The following is a 24,052-nucleotide window of genomic DNA, read 5'->3' on the forward strand; positions in this document are numbered from 1 at the left end:
GTCATTGGTAAGGTGTCAAACACACCGATACATGCTACCCAGCGGGACCTCAATGATCAAAAAATGGTCCGGGCCATTTTGACACGACCAGCGATCTCACAGCAGGGGCCTGGTCGCTGCTACGTGTCAAACGTAGCGAGATCGCTGCTGAGGTCGCTGTTGCGTCACAAAACTTGTGACTCAGCAGCAATTTCGCTAGGGATCTCGCTTAGTGTGACGGGGGCTTAAGCAACAGCTTCAACTTATCTTTGAGGAACTATGTTAAGCATATAGTGCAGGGAGTTGACCAGACAGTATTGTATGACCTCTCAGTTTTGCTTTTCTCAGTTCTCTTTTCCATCATTCTTCATGTTGTCCTGATGAAGATAATGGTTGTTGTAAATCCCAAGTAAAACAGTTCATTCTCCCAACAATGAATGCTTATGATTCTGCTGAAAACTGAAATCCGCAAGAGTCTTTACATACTTGACTACCCAAATTTAAATGTTACATTAACGTATTCACTGTATATTGTATGCAAAACTTATAAGACAAAATGAAAATCAGGCAATATTTGCCAAGAAGGCTAATGTCATTAAGTAGTAATTAGTTAATGCAGCCGCGCTTGTTTTTCTCTATTCATTAGTATTTCTTTGCATTGATGAAGAGAGAAAAAAAAAAGCTCTACAAGCAGTTTTGCTGTTCGGCAGAATATATATTCATTATAATTCAGTTATTTGGGCTTTTGATGTTTCCTTAGGGAATGAAATAACAGGTTTACAAAAATCCTATTAAATGCCAAAACACTGCTTGTTAAGTGATACTTGTGGTCATCAGTATATTCCTGCAATTTTCATAACGAGCGACGTAGTGAAAACACCGCAGTGGATGTAATATATTAATATCTACAGTTGTCAAGGTAACCGTGAGATATGTGATGTGCAGAACATGTTCAGAAGCAACAAAAAAAGTACACTTTCTGCAGTAGGTGAAATGTAATGCAGCATTTACACAATTTGAGATCATTAAAGCCTTAATTAAAAAAAAAATGTGACTAACGAAGTTAATTGCATTCAACCGGCTCTGCTTATGAAGTTGCATAAAGTCCTGGGTGAGCTGGTGGGGCCTCTTGCCCTTTTTACAGACCACCCTCTATGCAGTCTCAGTCCTCCTAGCTTTGCTATCATTCCTCATAGCTGGGGCATTTTACTGGGATGCAGAAGAGAAAAAAAACCTTTTTTTCCCATCCCCCACATCTAAGGACTTCTGAGCATTTTGCCTGAAGTCACAGGACAAGCACCAGCACTGTCTGATTACTCATTCAGTTTACATAGCAGGGGCCAAGAAGTCAGCAGAGCTACTGCTTGTGATGGGCAGAGAAAAACTGCTGCGTAGGGAGGAGGAAGGATACGCTCTCCATTGCTGCAGAGATAGACAAAAATGCCTTGAAATTTCTTTTTTTTGAGAGTATGGATATTTCTAGGATGAATATTTGTCTTTATGATTAAAAGGGGATTTTTTTATCTAATGCTATTTTTCCCCATTGTAGAAAACATCAAATACAGAACTTACAAAAATTGCAAGTGATTAACTTTAAGCTAATTAATACTAAATGACTCATGGTTGGGTGAGTTTTATTAGACTAATCGGATATCAATCAAATAATCTGTTACCAATCGATTTAGCTTGATAGTGAGTTTTATCAAATTATAAAAATGTGTTCTAGATTTTCAACTTTTTGGTAGGGTAAACTTGGAAGTCACAGGTAAAGGACCTTCATATACAGTTTCAAATTTTCAGCCTACATATTATGAATAAGTTGCAAGACAAGGTGTAAGCATACATACTTGTCCTGACACTGAGAATTAATTGTGGATAGCTTTAGAATCAGTGCCGATAAATCCACTGGTTTGGTAAACCACTGGTTTGGTAATAAATGACGTATCGGTGGTGATCAGATTACATAGGACTCCATTGATTTTCAAAATGGGCAATCCCAGTCTCACACTTCTCCAGCCACAAAATGATGACTACTTAGAGTACAGTTGGAGCCAATGTCCATCATGTGCCCTGCTACTTAATTTCCTTTGTATGGAACTGACAGCCCAGCACTGTTCTATATTAATTGTTTTTGTTGATGGCCTCATGTTCCTCATTTTGTGTGTTCTTGCACTGCACATGTCTTCTCGCTGAATTAAACACTTTAGACACTACACTGCATAATCTTTGCCTTAAGATGACATTTAAGATTATTTTCATACAATTTTGATGGCTTTTCTATGAGGTTTAACGCTTCTTCAGCATTTTTAACCTTTTAATATTTTGCAGTCATCATATTATATAGCACTGTGTACTTACAATTGCTCATTTTGCCTTTCTAATTAATTACTTTTTGCGTTAAGTCTATGACATCATATGATTAAAACAGATTAGCTGAATCCTTCTAAGCTCTATGTAGAAACAGGAGGTCAATTTTCTCTGCATGAGTAATCACTGCAAAAGTCCTGGCAGGGGGGGGTGAGGAAGCCATTGGGTCAGGAGTTGAAGAGGGGGGTGACTCATGCAGAGAAAAGAGACTTCCTGTTTCTACATAGAGAAAAGAAAAGAGAAGAATTAACTGGGTAGAAGGGAAAAAGAAGCAATTGTAAATACACAGTGTTTTACAATGTGATGACTGCAATATATTAAGACGATAAAACCGCTGATGGGAGTGATAATAATAATAATAATACGTTTTATTTTTATAGCGCCAACATATTCAGCAGCACTTTACAAATTTTAGGGGGGACTTATACAGACAATACAGAATAAGCATATCTCATATCGAAAGGAGTGAGGGCCCTGCTCGCAAGCTTACAGTCTATGAGGAAATGGGGGAGACACAAAAGGTAGAATGTACATACAGTGCTGGCCAAAAGTATTGGCACCCCTGCAATTCTGTCAGATAATACTCAGTTTCTTCCTGAAAATGATTGCAATCACAAATTCTTTGGTATTATTCTCTTCATTTAATTTGCTTGCAAGGAAAAAACACAAAAGAGAATGAAGCAAAAATCAAATCATTGATCATTTTACACAAAACTCCAAAAAAGGGCCGGACAAAAGTATTGGCACCCTCAGCCTAATACTTGGTTGCACAACCTTTAGCCAAAATAACTGCGAACAACCGCTTCAGGTAACCATCAATGAGTTTCTTACAATGCTCTGCTGGAATTGTAGACCATTCTTCTTTGGCAAACTGCTCCAGGTCCCTGATATTTGAAGGGTGCCTTCTCCCAACTGCCATTTTGAGATCTCTCCACAGGTGTTCTATGGGATTCAGGTCTGGACTCATTGCTGGCCACCTTAGAAGTCTCCAGTGCTTTCTCTCAAACCTTTTTATAGTGCTTTTGGAAGTGTGTTTTGGGTCATTGTCCTGCTGGAAGACCAATGACCTCTGAGGGAGACCCAGCTTTCTCACACTGGGCCCTACATTATGCTGCAAAATTTGTTGATAGTCTTCAGACTTCATAATGCCATGCACACGGTCAAGCAGTCCAGTGCCAGAGGCAGCAAAGCAACCGCAAAACATCAGGGAACCTCCGCCATGTTTGACTGTAGGGACCGTGTTCTTTTCTTTGAATGTCTCTTTTTTTTTCCTGTACACTCAATGTTGATGCTTTTTCCCAAAAAGCTCTACTTTTGTCTCATCTGACCAGAGAACATTCTTCCAAAATGTTTTAGGCTTTCTCAGGTAAGTTTTGGCAAACTCCAGCCTGGCTTTTTTATGTCTCGGGGTAAGAAGTGGGGTCTTCCTGGGTATCCTACCATACAGTCCCTTTTCATTCAGACGCCGACAGATAGTACGGGTTGACACTGTTGTACCCTCGGACTGCAGGGCAGCTTGAACTTGTTTGGATGTTAGTCGAGGTTCTTTATCCACCATCTGCACAATCTTGCGTTGAAATCTCTCATCAATTTTTCTTTTCCGTCCACATCTAAGGAGGTTAGCCACAGTGCCATGGGCTTTAAACTTCTTGATGACACTGTGCACGGAAGACACAGGAACATTCAGGTCTTTGGAGATGGACTTGTAGCCTTGAGATTGCTCATGCTTCCTCACAATTTGGTTTCTCAAGTCCTCAGACAGTTCTTTGGTCTTCTTTCTTTTCTCCATGCTCAATGTGGTACACACAAGTACACAGGACAGAGGTTGAGTCAACTTTAATCCATGTTAACTGGCTGCAAGTGTGATTTAGTTATTGCCAACACCTGTTAGGTGCCACAGGTAAGTTACAGGTGCTGATAATTACACGAATTAGAGAAGCATCACATGATTTTTCAAAGGGTGCTTATTTTTTTGTCCACCCCCTTTTTTAGGTTTGGTGTGGAATTATATCCAATTTGGCTTTAGGACAATTCTTTTTGTGTTTTTTTCATTGAAGACAAATTAAATGAAGAGAATAATACCAAAGAATTTGTGATTGCAATCATTTTCAGGAAGAAACTGAGTATTATCTGATAGAATTGCAGAGGTGCCAATACTTTTGGCCAGCACTGTATATTGTATAATGCAACCTTGTTATACTAAATAGGATAGATAATAGTACATGGACTGGTCACCTTCCAGTCTGTGTACAGTCGTGACCGAGACTATTAAGTGCATGGTTGGTATGAACCTGAAATTGAAGAAGATTTTAATATGGGGGAAAACTGGGACGGACAGATCGTGTGTGGAGGCGATACGCCAGTCTAAAGAAATGGGTTTTTAGGGTACGCTTTAAACTGTGGGTATTGGGAATTAATCGAACTGTCCTGGGTAGTGCATTCCAAAGAATTGGCGCAACACGTGAGAAATCTTGGAGACGGGAGTGGGAAGTTCGGATTATGGAGGATTTTAGTTTTAAGTCATTGAAAGAACAGAGGGCACGTGTAGGGTGGTAGACTGAGACAAGAGAGGAGATGTAGGGGGGTAATGAAGCATGGAGCGCTTTGTGGGTAAGCGTGATAAGTTTAAATTGAACTCTATATTGGATATGATCCTGGCTGCTGCGTTAAGGATGAATTGAAGAGGGGAGAGTTTAGTAAGAGGGAGCCCGTTAAGTAGAGAGTTGCAGTAGTCCAAACGAGAATGAATAAGAGCTACTGTAAGGCTATGTGCCCACGATGCAGAAATGCTCAGGATTTTTTCCTGTGCGTTTCTGCATCTCCCTGGCAGAAAAAAACGCGGATTGTACATGCGTTTTCCTGCCAGGGACATGCGGAAGTGAAGCGTTCTTTACTTGCATCTCCACATGTGGGTGTCAAGCACTTTCCAAGCGATTTTAGCATCACTTGGAAAGTGCTTGACAACTCGGTCACACTATATAAATCCATGCAACCGGCATGGATTTATATAGTGTGACCCGAGATAATGTCAAAAAATAAAAAATAAACCTATACTTACCTTCCGATGGCCCCTGCAGTCTTGCTGCACTCCTGTGCTGGCTGCCGGCAGATCACGGTGCGCTGTACTGAAGGACCTGCCGTCACATGACTGTGACGTCACCGCAGGTCCTTCAGTCCTGCGCGATCTATCGGCAAGCACAGGGAAGGAGTCCGGGGGCCGCCGGAAGGTGAATATAATCTTTATTTTTTATTTTATTCTTTTTTTTACAGCTTTTAATGGTACCTGGGTCCGGAGGAGAGTCTCCTGTTCTCCACACCCAGGTACCATCTGCACATTAGAATGCGCCAATTATGCAAGTACAGATGCAGTCTTGCGGAATTGGCGCATTCTAATGCAAGTCAATGGCGGCGAAAACACAGCACTTCTGCAAAATAATTAGTAGTGCTGCGTTTTTTTCCGCAGCGGAAATTTCCGCAGCATGTGCACAGCACATGCGGATTATCATTGGGGGACATGGCAGGCCCTCTACCATGCATTTTTTAAGCATTTCTGCAGCATTTTTGCCGCTGCGGAAACGCTTAAAAAACGCATCATGGGCACACAGCCTAAGAGTTTTTACCGAGTCAAAGGTGAGAAAAGTCTTGATTCTTGAGATGTTTTTGAGGTGTGGATGACATGAACGAGCGAGTGATTTGATGTGAGGAGTGAAGGAAAGATCTGAAACAAAAATGACCCCAAGACAGCGGGCTTGTTGCTGGGGAGTAATGGTTGAGCTACAAACGGAAATGGCAATATCGGGCACAGGTAGGTTAGTGGAGGGAGGAAATATGAGTAGTTCAGTTTTTGACAGATTCAGTTTAAGACAGAGGGAGGACATAATGTTAGACACAGCAGAAAGACAATCACTGGTCTTTTGTAGTAATGCAGGGGTGATGTCCAGAGCAGAGGTGTATAATTGGGTGTCATCAGCATAGAGATGGTACTGAAAACCGAATCTGCTGATTGTTTGTCCAGTGGGAGCGGTGTATAAGGAGAAAAGAAGGGGGCCTAGGACTGATCCTTGAGGAACTCCGACAGTAAGGGGAAGGAGAGAGGAGGAGGAGCCAGCGAAATACATAGAGAAGGAGCGGTCAGAGAGATAGGAGGAGAACCAGGAGAGAACAGTGTTCTTGAGGCCAGTAGTGCGGAGCATAATGAGGAGGAGCTGGTGATCCACAGTGTCGAATGCTGCAGAGAGATCCAGGAGAATCAGCAGGGAGTAGTGACCATTAGATTTAGTTGTTAGTAGATCATTAGAGACTTTAGTGAGGGCAGTTTCAGTAGAATGTAAAGAGCGGAAACCAGATTGTAAAGGGTCAAGAAGAGAGTTGTCTGAGAGATAGCAGATTAGACGGGAATGGACCAGGCATTCTAGGAGTTTAGAGATAAAGGGAAGATTGGAAACAGGTGTGCAGTTCTGGTCAAGGGATGTTTTTTTAAGTAATGGATGTATGCTGGCATGTTTGAAAGAAGAGGGAAAGATACCTGATGAGAGGGAGAGGTTGAAAATTTTAGTTAGGTGAGTGGTGACAGCTGGAGCAAGGGACTGAAGGAGATGTGAGGGAATAGAGTAATTCTTTAAAGAGAAACTGTATTTACCCCCCAAAACTTCTAAAACTACCATATTGTCCTGTTCCTGCACTTTTTAAATATGTGAACAAATTATGATGAAAAAGAATAAGATTAAAGCACCTTAAACAATTGACTTGTTTGACAAGGAATGAAGACAATTGGAAGAAAACTTAAGTCATTCTGCTCAAAACCTGCTTCAATGACATCTCTTAGTAATAGTGAACCCCATTGAACATCAATTGAGCCAGATTAGGGGTGACTAGGGACCAGTAAATTTGGCTTGTTTTCCACTCATTCCCACCTTTTTGATTGCAAAAAAGTAGCATGCATACAGCGCATAAGGAGTTAAATTTTGCACACCCTTAGAAATTATAAGACCAGAACAGTGGTTAATAGTGGCAGTTTGAGAACAAGAAGCAAAAGACATGTTCTTTTAACCAGTGATATAAAGGATATAAAGCATGAAGATACATCATTTTTGAAGCCCAGACCACAGAAGTACATCACTAGCACAATCAGTACATCATAGAGGGATTAGTTAAGTGTATGCACAGTGTGAGTTATGTATGCGCAGCGTGAGTGAAGTTTACAGCATCTTTCAGGAAAAGAAAAAAAGTGTTTTAAACCTTATATTTTTATTATTCGTTTTTAGTTTTGAGCAGTGTGGTCAACAAAGATTTCATACTGGGTTTAGGAGAGGTGCCATCTCCATGACTAATGGCTGTTTATTCCATATTGTACAATTTATATAATACGGCTCAGTTGTATAGAACATTATTCCCAGAATCACATTATTTTTCACAAAGAGCAGTAAATGCATACTTTTTGTTAATATAGACACTAATCCCAACATAAAGTTTATTTTTTGTACCTTGGTGTACTTTTTTTCATCTCTATCTACCTAGTTCTTCTGGCTTCACATAGATAAATGGACGTTCAATTTCTTACACTGATAAAGCTATATTTCCAGACCCCTCACCATCTCCTGTGTGCTCCTTACTAGCCATACCTTTTTGATTTATCATCAATATTATGTATGTGTAAAATTCTACTGATGCTTCTATTCACTCTCTGATCCTCTGCCTGACTGATTTTATCTTCCGTTATCTAGATCAATATTGCTGCCTTTGTAGTTTTTCATCATTTTCTGCTTATAGCAGAGCTCAAATCTCTTGCACTCTTCCACTCTGATACAATGGGATTACAGAGTTGTGGTTGTTGACTACTGCTAACATACAGTATCAGTTTTGAAAGCATGCAAATGCCACTTTGTTGATGCATATGGTAGAAGAAAATCCTGTGTCATTTGCATTGATAAAGCAACATATGCAGTTTCAGATCGCTGGTCTCTCGCTGGTCTCTCAGAAACAGGTAAAAAAAAAACTCAGCTCAATTAAACTGAGTCCATATACAAAGATCCCTCTCGTGCAGAATATCCTCTGAGCCCCAGTATAGAGAGACCCATCCTGTACCTTTCTGCCCTCTCCTGCAGTGTACAGTATTAATCATCTTAATACTTCTATACAAAGCCCATTTTACAGTATATCTTGCCTCTTAGCCCTTGTACACAGATCCCCTACCTATAGAATATCTCCTCTGCTCTTCACCAATTGACAAGTGATGGACGAGGCTGTTTTTTCCTACCATGCCAGTTATTGGGGAACTCACAGTGAGCATATAGTATATACTTATATACTCCTCCAATTCCAATGCATGGAATATATATATACATAAATATATATATACCCCGGTAGAGTCACTGCCAACTCCACAATAACAAAATAAACTAGCTGCCACCACCAATCATTTATACAGGCCGATTGGACACCCATATTGCGTATTGCTTCAGGGGTGCGGTTTACAGAACAAGAGGAACAGAGCTATTACATTTTATATATTTAATCTGAAAAAAGTAGGCATATTTTTATAAATATGCAAAGATATTGCAAAATAGACAAAACAATACAGTATAAACAATTACATGAAATAAAAAGGATAAACAGAACATTTTTTTACTAAACCTGATGTTGCAGGGTTGGCTCTAGCTTTTATGAAGGGGAGCTCTTTATTCTTGGGGAGCAAGAAACAGAACTACAGTAAACTGAATCTCCCAGGACTGACAAAGATTACATTTGGCGTTTGCCTTTATTAACAAAAGTTATGCTCACATGCTTCCCCTCCGGTGACTCACAATAGGGCTGGTCTTCAGAAAACCATAGGATGTGGCTCAGTCTAAGAAAAGTATGAGATTTCCAAATTCTTCAATATCTTCGCCCATGGAGGCCCCAGGTGGGTGAAAATACTGTCATGATTCCTACAACAATTTAACCTTTATATGGGGCTTGTTGAAGTAGGGAACTGACAAGGGCAGTTTTCAGCACTGTGAAAGACCACTCACAGTTAGCTGTCCAATCGACTGTTTACTGTAGCTTTTTTTTTGTGAGGTCCATCAGAGGCTAGGCAAGGGCACTATAGTTGGAGATGAACTTCCTATAGAACCATGCTGTATCCAAGAAGAACATCACCTGCTTCTTGGTCTTGAAGGTAGGCCAGGAGGCGATAGCAATGACCTTCCTGGACTCTGGCTTTAGAGTTCTGCCACCCACTTGGTGACCAAGGTACTGCACCTTCATCATGCCTATTTGATATTTTCCTGGCTTTATAGCCAAACCAGTGCCCTGGTTCTGCCTGAGCATCTGCCCCAGGTTCTCTCTCCAGGTGTTCCTCCCAGGTGGACTGAAGACCGCAATATCCTCCTGGTCATGCACTTTAGCACGAGAAATTCTCCTGCCACTATTGGACTTTTGGATCATCCCCAGGCATAACATTTCGTCTATCTCCCTTTTGATGTTCTTTAGCACCTCTAGAGATATACAGTATGCAAGTTGGCAGACTGGGAGGTGACTCTTTGTGTCTACCTGGTGGATGGCTAGCTGCATTTTCCCTGATACACCAGTGAAGATTTTCAGGTAGGGTCGGAATAAATCTCTCATCTGGGACCTCATCTCTCATCTGCACTTCATTATTATGTGGGGTCAAAGCCTTGCTACAATATTCACTATGAACTATGAGAACTCTATAGATTTTACAACAAAAACTTCTAACAGAAAAAGAGCAATTAAATGATTCTCTTGTATTACAGTACATATAATTAATGTAAATAGGAATGTGACAATCGGCAGATATTGACATTTGAAACATCAGAAAGGAATAAATTCCTAAGTGTGGTGGTGATCAAAAATAATTATTTGTGTCACGAATGGAGCTTCTTTAGGGTCCATTACATGGATGTAAAGTTTCTGTACAGTTTGTTGAAATGGGGTTAATTTCGCACACTGGAGTTTTTGGACCAGCTGGTCTTAATGGTAGTATAATGAAATGTACACTATGGGTAGTGACAGATGTTGTGCCGGGTGGGTGGTGTTTTCATGTGCAATCTACCATGTATCTTTTTACCGCTTTTCTGGAAACTAGAGTCAGGGTGGATCAATATGGAAACTATAAAGTAAAAGATTGTGCCTCTTCTTTGTGCCTACACCTCTTTTGGCTAAAAACATCTGCATTAATAGATAATGCAGTGTCTTGCCCATGTAAACACGTAAGTCTACTACATACATAGATGTGGGAATGAACTGTGAATACTATGAATGAATTCAAATATAATGTATATTTTATGTGATAAATGTATGTATTGGTAATACCTTCTTTCAGGACCTGTAAAACACTTGTAGAACATTATAGTCATTGGTCAAGTTTGGAAATGAGTGATTGGCAGGCATATAGCGATCAAATATTGACACAGAATACAAAGATATTGTCCTGAGAATAGGCTATCAATATGAAACTCTTGAAAAGCCTATTTGACATTGCAATACTGATGACTTTAAAGTAAAATCTGTACATTTGGGAAACATAGGACTGGAAATTGTGCATCTAGTTCCCCAAGAACACATCCTTTGTAGCTATAGCTATCACTTGCAACAAGGGAGTTGCTTTGCACTACAAGATCATCAGTAAATAGGAACAAACTTTTATGTACACCTAAAACATAAGCTGAGCATAGAGTTTCTGCAAGTGCAAAGGACAAGCATAATATTCAATGTGTAGCTAGATCAGTAGCTTTCCGCTCAATTTTGAAGGTAAGCTGGGGTTATTTATTTAGCTATTTTCTAGATACAACTTATGATGTACTCAATTCAATGTATCAAACATCTGAGGCTCACACTTTAGTAAATTATAAGCCATTTAGTATGCTCATAAAGACTGTAACTAGAATTATTCTGATACCCTAGGTTGCTAATTATTCCTTTGATCATGTGCTCGTTTTTCAAGGGCGCTTTGATATGTTTTGGAAACATTTTAAGGATCAAGTGCTCATGAATTAATCAATATAATAACTGGTCCATTGTTACTGTTTGGTTTGCAGGTGTGACAACAGTACTTACAATGACTACATTGAGCATCAGCGCCAGAAATTCTCTTCCAAAAGTTGCATATGCCACAGCCATGGACTGGTTTATAGCCGTGTGTTATGCATTTGTATTTTCTGCATTGATTGAATTTGCAACAGTAAACTATTTTACAAAGCGAGGTTATGCATGGGATGGAAAAAGTGTAGTTCCAGAAAAGGTAATTTATATTTTTATATTAATGTTTTAATGCATACAATGAGTTCATGTATTTCATGCTGCTGTTAACAAGAACATCAGAGATGGAACATATTATCTGTTACCATTAATGATGAGCTACATGCTCATTACTCGAGATTTACCAGCATGCTCGGGTGTTTTCTGAGTATCTTCAGCATACTCGGGTGTTATGTTTCAGTCACTCCATGCGCATGATTTTCGACTGTTTGACAGCTTTAATACATGTGAGGAATGCATTTTTCTTAGGCATTCCTCACATGAATTAAAGCTGTCAAACAGTCGCAAATCATGCGCACGGAGTGACTAAAGCATAACACTAGAGCACGTTGAAGATACTCGGCGAGCACCCGAGCATGCTCTCTGAAAGAGTTACCAGAACATACTCGCTCATCTCTAGTTACTATTTTACCAATATAGATATATTTTATAATTAAAAAAATGTTTGATGGCTTATCTTATTTATAGCCATATGAGATTGGTCAGCATCCAACCAACAGGACATCCACTGACCAGCAAAACTGAAATGATATGTAACAGTAGGACTAGGTACTGTTACACTGTTGACATACTGTTGACTTTGTGTCTGAAAAAACTGTGAAACACCACAACCCCAACTTTAGGATAACCAGTAGTCTTCCAGGAGTTGGATGCTCATGAACCACATATTGACAATCATTAATATGTGCCATTAGTATGTTTTCCCAGAAAATCCTTTTTAACTTGCTATCTTGTATATTTTCCTGAATTTCTTCTTAGAATATTATAAAATATTAAACTAGTTACAAATTTGATGATTGTGGAAATTAGTAAGGACAGCTGTGTTTCTTCTCATTCTTTTTTCTGTGACACTAGTCACTACTCACAGATAAGCCATGAGGCAGGGTAATCAAGAGGTCCGAGGTCAAAAACCAAGAGAGTATGTCATAGACAGAGGGGTGAGACGTAGGCATAGTCAGAAAACAGTATTCCAAGAAGGTACCGGATTACGACAAAAGGGCTAGGCAAATGGATGGTAAAGGCAAATCATAGGTCGAGCAGCAAAGATCAGAATACCAGACCAGGAGCACAGAGCAAGCACACACTTCATGAGCAAAGCTAATGTCAAGATTCCTCCTATCTGCGTGTCTGGATGTAGTGAATGACAATTCTGTCATCCAATCTAGGAATGGGGTGTTCTGAGCTGTCAGTATGGTGATGGACAGTTCAGTCACCCAATAGGCTGCTGGGGCATGCTGAGCTGTCATTCACTGCACCCAGACACTCAGAAAGGAGGAAATGTGACACTTTCCTCTTTTATATTGTATACTGTTTGTCCACACACCAGGTGCAAATAGCAAATAAAATGCAAGAAATGCAGGAGACGGATGAGTTTTGGTTATCTTATGCCTGATGTATAGAAATCTACAACTTAATGCTAGAATCAGGAAGGCTCCTTTCTTGTATGGAGATGCCTAAATGCAGATTGGCCATTGAAATTCTGTTCAGGGTATTTGAAAATGGAACCGCCCCTAAAAGCTGGTCTTTTGTCAGTCATAAATCTGTCTTATTTATTATCTGTGTTATCCTGGCTGAACAGTAATTTCAAGATAACTCATGTTTTAGTAGAATAAAGATGTCAATTATACCTGATGATGAGTTGGGTTTAAAAAGATAAATAAAATCTAGAACTGTTCTTTTTTGTCTCCCAAAGAGTGCCTTAAAAAGTGATCAAAAAGTTGTATTTGCTGTAAAACTAAAGTCACACAAAAGAATAAACCCGAATCAGCGTTATTGATGGAAAAATGGAAAAAGTATCATAGAGACTTAGAATTTGAAGACACAAAACAAATGATTTTTTCAAACAGTTAATTTATAGTACAGAAGTAATTAAACAAAACTGAACCCAAATTAATTTTATACTGAAGTAATCACACTGACCTACAAGATAGAGATGACACTTAATTTCTGCTGTTCTGTTGTTTTCTCTTTCTCTCATAAAGAAAACTTAGGTTATAGGTAATTTGTGCGGTAAAATAAAACAAATTAAAAAAGAAATGCTCTCATACATATGAGAAAAAAAAATTATATATATACAGTACAGACCAAAAGTTTGGCCACACCTCATTTAAAGATTTTTCTGTATTTTCATGACTTTGAAAATTGTACATTCACACTGAAGGCATCAAAACTATGAATTAACACATGTGGAATTATATACTTAACAAAAAAGTGTGAAACAACTGAAAATATGTCTTATATTCTAGGTTCTTCAAAGTAGCCACCTTTTGCTTTGATGACTGCTTTGCACATTGTTATGAAAATACAGAAAAATCTTTAAATGAGGTGTGTCCAAACTTTTGGTCTGTACTGTATATATATAATTTTTTTTTCTCATATGTATGAGAGCATTTCTTTTTTAATTTGTTTTATACTGTGTGTTAATAAAATATTTATTAATAATAGTAACTATAATAATATTTATTATTAATAGGAAGCAGCATATGTGATAAAGACGTTCTGGCCAAACACATTGTATGAGAGAACTTATTACCACTTAGAATGGAAGAATCAGCAGAAGCATTATTTAAGCAAACCGTATATCTATCATCAGATATAAATATCAAAGGAAATATTTAACGACAGATAGGCCATGTGGTCTTTTCTTGCTGTTTTCACTGTTTTATGGAAGGCCCCAGAAATGTACCTAAATAAACACATTTGCCTTCTTTTAGTACAATTTACAACACTGATTATTACCAATATTAGTAATTCATGAAAGGCAGCCTGGCTCTATATTATGGATGTGATTTCCATTCTGCCTGCTCTTCAGAGGTGAAACACAACATTGCCTATGAACATTAATGGAACATTGCCACCTAGTGGCTTTATCTGAAAATAAATGTACAAAAGGATGTTCAAAGTCTTTTAGCTTATATTTGTTTTAGACAAATTAAACATTTTAAGCAGAACATCTCTATAGAGCATTAGAATAGCTATAGTCAGTGGAATACCGATCTTATCTATTATTGACAAAAGTGACATTACAGCTGATTATATAAAGAGAATAAAGCTAAGATACCCAAATCTAAAGTATTAGTACTGGGTATAGCATAAATTGGGATTGTGTTAAAAAGTAACCTTTATTTAGATACCATTAAAAATATATAAAAGATAACTGGTTTCTCAGAGCCACAATATGGGCCAGATGATTTAGTTGAACCATACAGAAATAGGTCTATACAGAATAAAATGCACCCTTCTGAATTATATTAGCCAATCGCGTTCAGTGTGCATGGCTTAACTGTATCATCAAAAAATCATATATGGATCCCTTATGATCCTAGTATAAGTACAGGAGTATCATCTCTATCACTGTTTTGTAAGGCTAAGTAGTAGAAAATATATCTATTTTGTCAGTATAAGCCAAACAACTAGGTGATTCTAGATCTAGAATACAGAGGGTGTTTAATGATCCACCAGGGTATCAGCAGTTAAATGTACTCCCAATTGTTCACTACTACAGTATACCCAATCTCACAGATTGGCCAATATAATTCAGAAGGGTGCACTATTTTCTGTATAGACCTTTTTCTGTATGGTTCAACTGAATCATCTGGTCCATAGTGTGCCTTTGAGATACCAGTTACCTCACTACCTGTTTGTTCGTTTATTCACGGCACTATTTTTACACTTTTATATATTATTAATGGTATCTAAATAAAGGTTACTGTTTAACACAATCCCAATTTTCAGCAGATTTTATAAAGGAATACTAAAAGTCAAACCATTGTATATAATTTATGGGATTATTATAAACCATACTATATGGACTTAAATACAAAAATATATATATATATATGTATGTATGTATATATATATATATATATATATATATATATATATATATTAGAATAATACAATTTTGGAAAAGATAGAACATTGCCTTCTTTATTAAATAGATTTTTTAAAATAACCAAAAGATTGGATAAAACATATAATTAAAAATAGTACATTTTATTTAAAAGAAAGATTAAAGAGCATGTGTTACCAGGTCAAATGTGTCCAGTTTTTGCTCTTATTTTATTCCTGCTTCTTTTTTTAATCTTCCATACGGTTCCAGTAGTATGTCATTGGAGTGTGGGAGGAAACCGGAGAACCCAGAGGAAACCCACACAAACACGGGGAGAACATACAAACTCCTTGCAGATGTTGTCCTTGGTGGGATTTGAATCCAGGGCTCCAGTGTTGCAAGCAAACAGTCCTAACCACTGAGCCACCGGGCAGCCTAGTTATTGTCCTGCTGGGACCATAAATTCACCATATTTAAAAAGTTACCGTGCCCTACAATTTTGTAGATAGAAGTTCAAGGAATTCTATAGAGAGTGATTCAAGTACAGATGCATTCATATGTAATTGATATTTAATCCATACTGCATAAGTAAATGTCATCAGTATATGTTACTTTTAAAAAGGCGCTTACCCACATACTTCTAAATATTTTATGTAGGCGCATTACAATGACTGCACAGCCAATATTTAGAAGCTTGCGCTTGAATAATTGTCGTGCCAAAGAACTGTTTTGGTGCTCAGATCATTCATTTCAGCTTTTCTACATCTATTCAGATGCTATTTTATCTACTGTGTCCTTAATCTGAATTCATATTTATTTTACTCACTTATATAGCACTATTAATTCCACGGTGCTTTACAGACATCATCATCACTGTCCCCATTGAGGCTCACAATCTAGATTCTTTGGAAGCCAGAGAAAACCCATGCAAACACAGGGAGAACCTATAAACTCCTTGCAGATGTTGACCTTGGTGGGATTTGAACCCAGGACCCCAGGGCTGCAAAGCTTCAGTGTTCCTGATATAACAGACAAAGGCTTGAGGAAAAACTGATCTGTTTAATCTGTTAGTCAAACAGATCTTGATAATTCCTGACAGATCTTATTGCCTTACAATTTGGGTCTATATAGTTACTTCCTATAGAAATTTCTGGATATATATTTCTTTATTTATACAGTTTTGTAAAAATTCCCTACTCCAAGAATTCAACTGTAAAAAGCAAAAACAGGGAATTTGCTATTTCCAAAAGCAAATCTGTTACCAGATTTCAACATGTAAACTTATAACATTATTAAAGACTTTTTAGACCCGAGGAGGCTGATATATACTACTGTTCAAAAGTTTGGAGTCACCCAGACAATTTTGTGTTTTCCATAAAAACTCATACTTTTATTTATCAAATGAGTTGCAAAATGAATCGAAAATATAGTCCAGACATTGACAAGGTTAGAAATAATGATTTTTATTTGGAAGAATAATTTTCTCCTTCAAACTTTGCTTTCGTCAAAGAATGCTCCCTTTGCAGCAATTACAGCATTGTAGACCTTTGGCATTCTAGCTGTTAATTTGTGAGGTAATCTTGAGTAGTTTCACCCCATGCTTCATGAAGCCCCTCCACAAGTTGGATTGGCTTGATGGGCACTTTTTGCATACCATACGGTCAAGCTGCTCCCACAACAGCTCAATGGGGTTGAGATCTGGTGACTGCGCTGGCCACTCCATTACAAATAGAATACCAGCTGCCTGCTTCTTCCCTAAATAGTTCATGCATAATTTGGAGGTGTGCTTTTGGTCATTGTCCTGTTGTAGGATGAAATTGGCTCCAATCAAGCGCTGTCCACAGGGTATGGCATGGCATTGCAAAATGGAGTGATAGCCTTCCTTATTCAAAATCCCATTTACCTTGTACAAATCTCCCACTTTGCCAGCACCAAAGCAACCCCAGACCATCACATTACATCCACCATGCTTGACAGATGGCGTCAGGCTCTCTTCCAGCATCTTTTCAGTTGTTCTGTGACTCCCAAATGTTCTTCTGTGTGATCCAAACACCTCAAACTTTGATTTGTCTGTCCATAAAACTTTTTTTCCAATCTTCCTCTGTCCAATGTCTGTGTTTTTTGCCCATATTAATCTTTTCCTTTTATTAGCCAGTCTCAGATTTGGCTTTTTCTTTGCCACTTTGCCCTGAAGGCCAGCTTCCCGGAGTCGCCTCTTCACTGTAGACGTTGACACTAGCATTTTGCGTGTACTATTTAATGAAGCTTCCAGTTCAGGAGCTGTGAGGCATCGATTTCTCAAACTAGAGCCTCTAATGTACTTGTCTTGTTGCTCAGTTGTGCAGCGGGGCCTCCCACTTCTCTTTCTACTCTGGTTAGAGCCTGTTTGTTGTTATGATCTGCATCAAGTACTAAGGAAAGATAGGGGAAAGCTGTCCCTACAGTAAGACTAAGCTGAATCCCTACGATTTAGCGGGCTGACTGTTCCTAGCGAACAGACCCGACTTAGTCCTCGGTTAGTCTGAACGAAGACCTATGGCATAAGGGGAGGGGTCCCTAAAAGATCTAAGGACTGGGACAAAAATGGGACACCTCCTAAACAGAGAAGTTGTTGCGAAACACAAAAAGAAAAACTGACAAAAAGGTACTAGAGGTCCCAGAAGGACCAAGCGAACTGACAGAGAAAGGCACCGAAGCACCTGGCTAGAGAAACAGTCAAACACTGAAGTCCAGCACAGCCAAAAGGGCGGAGCTGTAATATAAAGGCAGGTGGTCACGTGACCACAAAACACAAGATGGAAAAAACAAACAGGAGGGTTCTAACATTTGTGCTCTCCTCTGAAGGGAGTAGTACACACCGTTGTAGGAAATCTTCAATTTCTTAGCAATTTCTCTGATGGAATAGCCTTCATGGAATAGACTGGTGAGTTTCACATGAAAGTTCTCTTTTTCTGGCCATTTTGAGAGTTTCATAGAACAAACAAATGTAATGCTCCAGATTCTCAACTAGCTCAAAGGAAGGTCAATTTTATAGCTTCTCAAATCAGCCAAACCGTTTTCAGCTGGGCTAACATACTTGTGCAAGGGTTTTCTAGGGTTTTCTAAACATCCATTAGCCTTCTTACACAGTTAGAATACACAATGTACCATTAAAACACTGGAGTGGTGGTTGTTGGAAATGAGCCTCTATACACCTATGTAGATATTGCAATAAAAACAAGATGTTTGCATCTAGAATAGTCATTTACCACATTAACAATGTATAGAGTGTATTTCTGATTCATTTAATGTCAGCTTCATTGAAAAAAGGGCTTTTCTTTCAAAAATATTGAAATTTCTAAATGACCCCAAACTTTTGAACTGTAGTGTACTTGCGTTGATAATCCATATCAGACTGTCTGTATAATTCTGATATGAAACTGAGCAAAACTCATAAACTCCTATTTTTAATAACAAAGAGGGAAAAGTTATAGAAAAAAAGTATTATACAGTCATTGTGATATGAATTTCTAAAATAAGTACACCAGCCTCATCAGCTATGAGATCTATTTAATAATACATGCAGTTTATATTGTGAAATCTGGGGACAGATCTGCTTTAAGAGTAAATGGACCCAAATTCTTGTAAACCTAATGTAATAAGAAAATGAAATATATTCTATAGATTTTGAAATCTTTTAAGATATATTTACATGTGGCCTATTTATTGCAGACATTTCTGAGTCTGAAAATATGTAGCTTTAATGAAATGCACATACGTTTCTTCAAATCCCATTCAGATGACTTGGACAATAACGAATATTTCTGAAACATATCTTCCATGGGCCGTAATACCCGTATAAACCATAAAGCTTCGTACATTAACTACTGTATCGCTGAAAATGTGAATCATTCTTTATATGAACTGGTATTACATTTTATGAAAAGGCTTGTTCCAGCTGGACTAAGTTTATCCATATGCCCTATAAGGGCTGTCATATTTGTGATAAAATACTGTTTAAAACTATTTAAAACTTTACTATCATCACATATTTTTCATATTTTTTTCATATTTTTTATCCCAATGACCTGTTGAAAATTTATTGAAATAATTGCTACTTATGTTCACAGAAAACAATCGTTCAGGCTAATGAAATCTACAGAGGATTGAACAGAAAAATGGTTGTTAATGACAATTTTCCTATGGACAATAAATTTTATGTGATCTATCACATGTCTGTGATGAAAACTCCAAATTTGTGCTGCCATCATCTTATTAACAGATGGAAGCAATTTCTCTTTGTTTCATAAAATAAATAAAGTTCTTTTTAAATGGCTCATCAGCATTTCATCACTAAATTTATTTTTGATGGTTTATACTAACAGTAGATGAGGAAATATTTTAATAGTTTATTAATTTGCTAACAAAACATGTAAAATAAGTGTAATATTGCTGTTTTTTATTTTAAAAGGAACCCCCATGACTGAACCCCCGAACGCTGCCATGGGGAATAAAGTTAATTTCCTCCCAGCTGCAGGAGTCTAAGTGCAGATGCCGGGCAGGTTCACAACGCTATTAACCTGAAGATTAACCCCATATCTGCAGGTTAAAAGCGTTTTTTTCACATGACAGGTTCCCTTCAAAGTGTATGTTATTTATATTTATTGGAAAACATAATGTTCCTCTACTATTTTTAAGTATTTTTAGGAACTTTATAGGATATATATGAATTAAAGAGGTTGTCCACTACTTTTACATTGATACCCTCCCTATCTGTAGGATAGGGTATCAATGTCTGATTGGCCGGAGTCCGGCACCCAGTTAGCTGCTATCGGTGTCGTTGGTCGCCGGCCGGAAGCACTTACTTGCTGAGATTGGCCGTCTAGTTGTAGTGGCCGCCACGGGGAGGCGGATGTGTAGTACCTCACGGCGGCCACTACAAGTAGATGGCCAAGCTCAGCAAGTAAGTACTTCCACCTGGCAATCGCCGACACCGATAACAGCTGATCAGCGGGGGTTCCGGGTGTTGGGCCCCAGCCGATCAGACATCGATTCCCTATCCTACGGATAGGGGATCAATGTATAAATAGTAAACAACTTCTTTAATGGCTAATTAGTTAGGAACATGTTAGTTGTGCATTAAGACAGTAAGATTGAAAAAATGTCTTTGCTTTTTTTCATGTAGTGTTCTGTAGTGTTCATGTAGATATACTGTAATTATATAAATCTAAATGATATACTAATGCATTTTGTGTTTGTCTAGCCTAAAAAAGTGAAGGATCCACTTATAAAGAAGAACAACACATATGCTTCAGCAACAGCAAACTACCCACCTATTGCTCGAGACCCTGGTCTGGCAACCATTGCTAAAAGTGCAACCTTAGAACCAAAAGATATTGAACCAAAGCCAAAGCCTGCAGAACCCAAGAAGACATTCAACAGTGTGAGCAAAATTGACCGACTATCAAGAATAGCATTTCCACTACTTTTTGGGACCTTTAACTTGGTCTACTGGGCAACATATCTCAATCGGGAGCCAGCGATCAAACCATCAGCACCACCTCAATAACCAATCAACTCATATATCCATGTTCTGTCTTTTGCACTGGGAATTGCTTCCAGTATCTAACACGGAATAATTCCTATTTGCCATACTGCCTCTGTCTTAAGGAAATTGAAGGTTTGCTTATGAAACATAGTCAAAATACAAAAACTAGAGGAGGCCTACGTGTGATGCCACGGTACCAATGTGTTTGGTTTAAAGTACAAGAGGTATCTACTAAACTTGTTTCTAACACTGAAAATACGAAACTAGACCTCAAGTTTGTCAGATAGCGTGGTGGTAAAATAGATAGCAGTCACAAATATGTCTGGTTCACAATATCTACCATTAATAGTTTGCAGGGATATGTAATAAATAGTTGACAATACTGTAAATAATGGTACTTCATGTGATAGCCATTGCTGTATGACCGCAAATAGAAGTTAGGTGCAAAATAAAATTTTCAATCTAGATTAGTTGAGGGGTTAAGGATTCTGAATTGTATTGTAAGCCCTGTTCACCTTTAATTCTCTGGCGACCTATAGAATAAGGATGACTGTGGATTTGCAATACGGACATGTTGAACTTACTTAACTCTCGCTATAGATATTTGGCAATGTTTCATGCTTTGAAATGCTTCTCAGATCATATCCATTAAGCTTTTGCATACTAAAGACTAAGGTATAAAAAATTACCTAAATATAAAGATATAATATCAAAAACAGAAGCATTCCCTTTGCAAAACAAATCACCCAATCTCTATCTATCTTAGAACTGCTAATATGAAGATTTTACTATACTAGAGTGTTAGCTACTAGGAGCTGTACCCTTATACATTAGGATGTATGTGAATAGTATATACAGTAGGGAACTATTTCACTTTCAATGATACATTATTGCGGAGCATTGCCACTTAATGAAGAGTTCTTCTGGGGTTTCTCTTTTACATTTTTATTTGTCTTCATTAACTTTAAGTACAAGCCTCAAAAAGTATGAGTGAAGACGTCTATTACAATAGTTTGTATTAGAAAAGATGAAAATATACATCTATATACTCGTATAGCCAGGTTACGCACTAGCTATAAAATCTTATGCTAAAACATGATCAAACCCCCAAGAAAAAAGCTTACTTGATGTAACTTATTTTATATTGATGAGGATAATGTTACGTTAGAAAAATTTGAAGAGCCACAACCAGAAGGAAAGGACGGCATATGCTGGAGCTACTACTGACAGTGGCAGTAGGTGGGAAGAAGTTTGGTGCTCGGCCTCCAATTAAAAGGAATTTGTCACCAGATTTTCACCACCTAATCTGATTGCAGCATAATGTAGAGAAAGAGACCCTGATTCCAGCGATGTGTCACTTACTTGGCTTCTTAGTGTAGTTTTGATAAAATCACAGTTTTACTAGATGACTAGTAAACTTGTAGACAGGTAGTCCTCCATATTCATGAGCTCTGTATAACTCCGCCCCCACTACTGATTGGCAGCCTTCTGTACACATGGGTAGAAAGCTGCCAATCAGTGGTGTGGACGGGGTTATACAGAGCTCAGTATTCAGAGAACTGCAAATATGCATCAAATTAAAATGACAGTAAGCAGCTAAGTAAGTGATGCATCGCTGGAATCAGGGTCTCTTTTCCTACATTGTGCTGCTCTCAGATGGGTAGCAAAAACCTGCAGACAGATTCCCTTTAACATGCACCTCATAGCATTTGCATAGTCTGCCTCTATGACGGTAGTTGTTTTTTTTTTTTACTTCCAGAATTAAATTAATATTACATCTCTGTGTGTATAATAGAAACAGGTGGTTAATACATTTTCCATACATTTTCCATCCTTAGAAAGCACTTATATGGAAGTTTGTGGGTGTGTGGGTTAACCTTTTACTTTGGGGGGAATTACAATTCTTTGGTGAGATTTGACAAATGAATGTGTATCTATGTTGACATGTAATATTTTTACATCCCACAATTTTTGCATATGATAAAACTAAAAATAATTAATCATACGACGATATCTAAGTGGAGAATATAAAGAACGAGCATGAATCCTGTACTGCATTGCACAAAGACTGTGCTATTTCTCTAGTACGGAATCTCTGTTGAATGCCTTAATTAAGGAGATTATTTCCATGTATACAAAGTTTGATGAAGCGTTCCATGTTTTAGGTTTTTCTTTTCTGTTTGATTCATGCGTAATCTGCAAAAAAAAAGATCTGAATGGATTTGTATGAAATTAGACACACAGAGATACAGTAGAGAAATCAATTCTTGCCTATTATGGGTCCATACACCCATCCATACAGACATATGCATTAGCTTTGGCGGTATTCCTGGCTTAAAGGGTTTACCCTACTCTTATTACTTCCACACCAGCAGGTACAACAAGAAATACTACTGACGTATGTTTACAATGGATTCAAAGATGCGAAAATAAATAGGTTCACAGGCGTTGGCATAGTAATACACAGTTTACTTCAAGGATAAAAGACAAAAACATACAAAACACAGACAAAACATCAAAAAGAAATATACAATATCTAAAAATAGCATCAAAAATACATTCAATACAAAATCATCTTAAAATACGTAGAAGAATATTGGAAATAGTTTCGAGACCCAGATAAATTGAGATGAGTTATACTAAGGCCCCGTCACACTAAGCGATGCAGCAGCGATCCCGACAACAATACAACCTGTCAGGGATCGTTGCTGCATCGCTAATACATCGCTGGTGAGCTGTCAAGCAGGCAGGCTCACCAGCGATCAGGGGAGCAGCGATATCGTGGAAAGGATCGTTCCACGATGTCCTGCTCCCGTTACCAGCCTGCTGCAAGTAGGAGCAGGCTGGTAACTATGGTAAACATCGCGTTACTAAGTGCGCGTGTGCCCCTAGTAACCCGCTGTTTACCATGGATACCACTCTGCTACGGTGTGCGGGAGCCTCCGCTTACCGTAGCAGAGTGGTATCCATGGTAAACAGCGGGTTACTAAGTGCGCGCGTGCCCCTAGTAACCCGATGTTTACCATAGTTACCAGCCAGATCGTTGGTCCCGCTGGTCACACACAGCGATGTGTGCTGGCCAGCGGGAG

General features: G+C 38.3%; 1 protein-coding gene across 6 annotated transcripts in view; it reads left to right on the plus strand.

The window, feature by feature from the left end:
* Window positions 1-23,847, plus strand: part of GABRA1 (gamma-aminobutyric acid type A receptor subunit alpha1) — a 301,016-nt gene extending 277,169 nt beyond the window's left edge. For all 6 annotated transcript variants that reach the window (XM_073649525.1, XM_073649526.1, XM_073649528.1 and 3 more), the window contains 2 exons: window positions 11,385-11,587; window positions 20,679-23,847. In XM_073649525.1, the coding sequence (XP_073505626.1) occupies window positions 11,385-11,587; window positions 20,679-20,984 (509 nt within the window). In that variant the 3' untranslated portion in view covers window positions 20,985-23,847. The remainder of the gene's footprint in view (window positions 1-11,384; window positions 11,588-20,678) is intronic.
* Window positions 23,848-24,052: the final 205 nt, after the last annotated feature.

This window comes from Phyllobates terribilis, unplaced genomic scaffold (assembly GCF_046119375.1).
Source record: "Phyllobates terribilis strain yellow unplaced genomic scaffold, ASM4611937v1 Scaffold_10__3_contigs__length_209671492, whole genome shotgun sequence".
Classification (NCBI taxonomy): Eukaryota; Metazoa; Chordata; class Amphibia; order Anura; family Dendrobatidae; genus Phyllobates; species Phyllobates terribilis.